Genomic DNA, 2,404 nt, shown 5'->3' on the forward strand with positions numbered 1-2,404 from the left:
CGTAGGCGTAGACGAACGGTAGCCCTCGTGTGACGGCATCAATGAAACGCTGGAATGTTTGTGCAGCGTTGCGGAGTCCAAATGGCATGCGCAGAAATTCGAACAGGCCGAATGGGGTTGTGATGGCAGTTTTGGGGATGTCTTCTTCTGCCACGGGAATCTGGTGGTAAGCACGAACCAAGTCTATCTTAGAGAATATCGTGGCCCCGTGGAGAGTGGCGGTGAAGTCTTGGAGGTTGGGTAATGGATAGCGGTCAGGAACGGTCTTGGTGTTCAAGGACCGGTAATCTCCGCAGGGGCGCCAGTCACCAGTTTTCTTGGGCACCATGTGCAGTGGTGATGCATGGTTACTGGATGATGGACGGATGATGCCCAGTTCCATCATGTGCTCGAATTCCGCTCGGGCGACTTTGAACTTGTCAGGCGCAAGCCGCCGTGGTCGAAAGAAAACGGGAGGGCCAGTGGTGATGATGTGATGACGGACGTCATGACGAACAGGCTGAGTCCAGTCAGGTGGTGCTGTCACGGTTGGGAAGTCCCGCAGCAAGGTGGCGAACGGTTCATCGGCAACTGTAGCACAGGATGGTGCTAGATTAGCGGCTGCCTCCGCTGACACACCTTGCACTGAGAGGAGTGTGGTAGCATCAAGTAGACGCTGCCGCTTTAGGTCGACGAGAAGGCCATGTTTTGCGAGGAAGTCGGCACCGAGGATGGCGGTGCGAACGTCGGCGACGAGAAAAACCCACCGGAAAACTCGGCGGAGCCCCAGGTTTAGAGTGAGTGAGCGTTGCTTGTAGACGGGTATGCGCGTGCCGTTCACTGCTTGTAAATGCGAGGTGGCACGAGAAGCACGATCCGAGCGTGTAGCGGGCAAAACGCTAACCTGGGCACCGGTATCCACGAGAAACCTCTGTCCGGTGGTGCGGTCGGTGACGTGAAAGAGGCGACATTCCTGTGTTGGGCCGAGATCGCTTGTCGCCGTTAGCGGTCGGCCAGGCCGTTTCCCGTCCAGGTGCAGTGCAGACGGCAGTGACGGGCATCAGCGCCGAAACGCCGGTGGTAGTAGCAAATGCCCGGGTTAGGCGATTCACTGCGTGGGCGCTCTGGGCGCCGTCGCTGCGACGACGAGCGACGGCGTTGACGGGAACGTTGCGGCGAGACATCGCGGCGTGTTGCGGCAACGATGATCTTCTCTAGACGATCGCAAAGGCTGTCGAGTCTAGATGAAGCGGCGGACTCACTGGACGCTGAAGCGGGGTTCCTGGGGCAGGGAGGAGACGGAGGCTTAGCCGATGCAACCGCGGCCACTTGAGAAAAGGGGGTGGCGACCTCCATGACTTTGTCTGCCAGCGCGGCGAGTGCCTGCAGGTCCATCGCTGCGGCAGTGGCGAGGACCATTTGGACGTTGGAAGGTAGGCGCTGAAGGAAGAGCTCACGCAGCAGTGTGTCATCCATGGCGTGAGAATGCGTGCCAAGGAGTTGCTTCATGTGCCGTAGCAGTTGGCTTGGCCTGCGGTCGCCGAGCTCCTCGGAGGAGAGAAGCTGCTGGATGCGCGTGCGTTCCGAAGCAGCTGTGCGCTCCAGGAGTGCAGCCTTGAGCTGGTCGTAAGGCGCTGCGGGGCGGGTGTGGTTGAACGAAGTGAGGATGTCGGAGATCTCCTCTGCGGCTGTCGGCGGAAGGGCTCCGACGACGTGGAGAAATTTGGTTTCTTGAGAGGTGATCCGAGCTAGCTGGAATTGCGCCTCTGCTTGCAGAAACCAGGTCGTCGGGTGGCGCTCCCAGAATTGCGGAAGCCGAACGGTCAAGGCTGAGACTGCTTCGCCGTCTTCTCGCGAACGGGTTGAGTCCTGGTTGTCGAGGGACATGGCTCTACATTAACCTCGGTGGCGTGTTCGGTAGGGTCACCAATTGTAGGGCGCTATGTCGGGCGAGAGGAAGGAGCCTCAGGCAGGACGACCGTTCGTCGCAAGGCAAAACCAGATTCTATTTTCGTCAGCACCAGTGCGACCCCCGTGTCCTCGTGCGCTCGCGCGGCCACGCAGCCTGTGTCCATGTCCATCGGGCTGCTGCGCGAGGAGCGGCGCTCGATCCAGCGATGTCGCTGGAGCTGCCGCTACATAATATATTACCAAACAAAGAAAAAGTACTTTCTCCGGGCTTCAATTATGGTCCAGGTGAGGTGAGGTGCCTGTGAGAGGGAAAGAGGTTCCCAGCCTGCACCACATATGTATCGCAGGGAGAGAAAGGGAAGAGGAGGGGGTAGAAATACACCACTTCCGATGATGTAGAAGGCCTTTGTAGAATCCCCCCCAGCAATCTTTGGCCCGGGAGCTGCTGCTTCTGGGATTTCGTCGCACTGTAATGGAAACAGCGTTAGAAACATTTCAAAAACCTCGAGTTACG

At 58.4% G+C, this 2,404-nt stretch overlaps 1 protein-coding gene across 1 annotated transcript; it reads right to left on the minus strand.

Moving 5' to 3' along the window:
- Window positions 1-819: 819 nt before the first annotated feature.
- Window positions 820-1,866, minus strand: LOC144179990 (uncharacterized). Its single transcript, XM_077708403.1, has one exon. The coding sequence runs from the start codon at window positions 1,864-1,866 to the stop codon at window positions 982-984; it is 885 nt and encodes a 294-aa protein (XP_077564529.1). The 3' UTR covers window positions 820-981.
- Between the last annotated feature and the right edge of the window lie 538 nt (window positions 1,867-2,404).

Source organism: Haemaphysalis longicornis, unplaced genomic scaffold, assembly GCF_048455015.1.
Source record: "Haemaphysalis longicornis isolate Haplotype H1 unplaced genomic scaffold, Haemaphysalis longicornis Haplotype H1 scaffold_4, whole genome shotgun sequence".
Lineage (NCBI taxonomy): Eukaryota > Metazoa > Arthropoda > Arachnida > Ixodida > Ixodidae > Haemaphysalis > Haemaphysalis longicornis.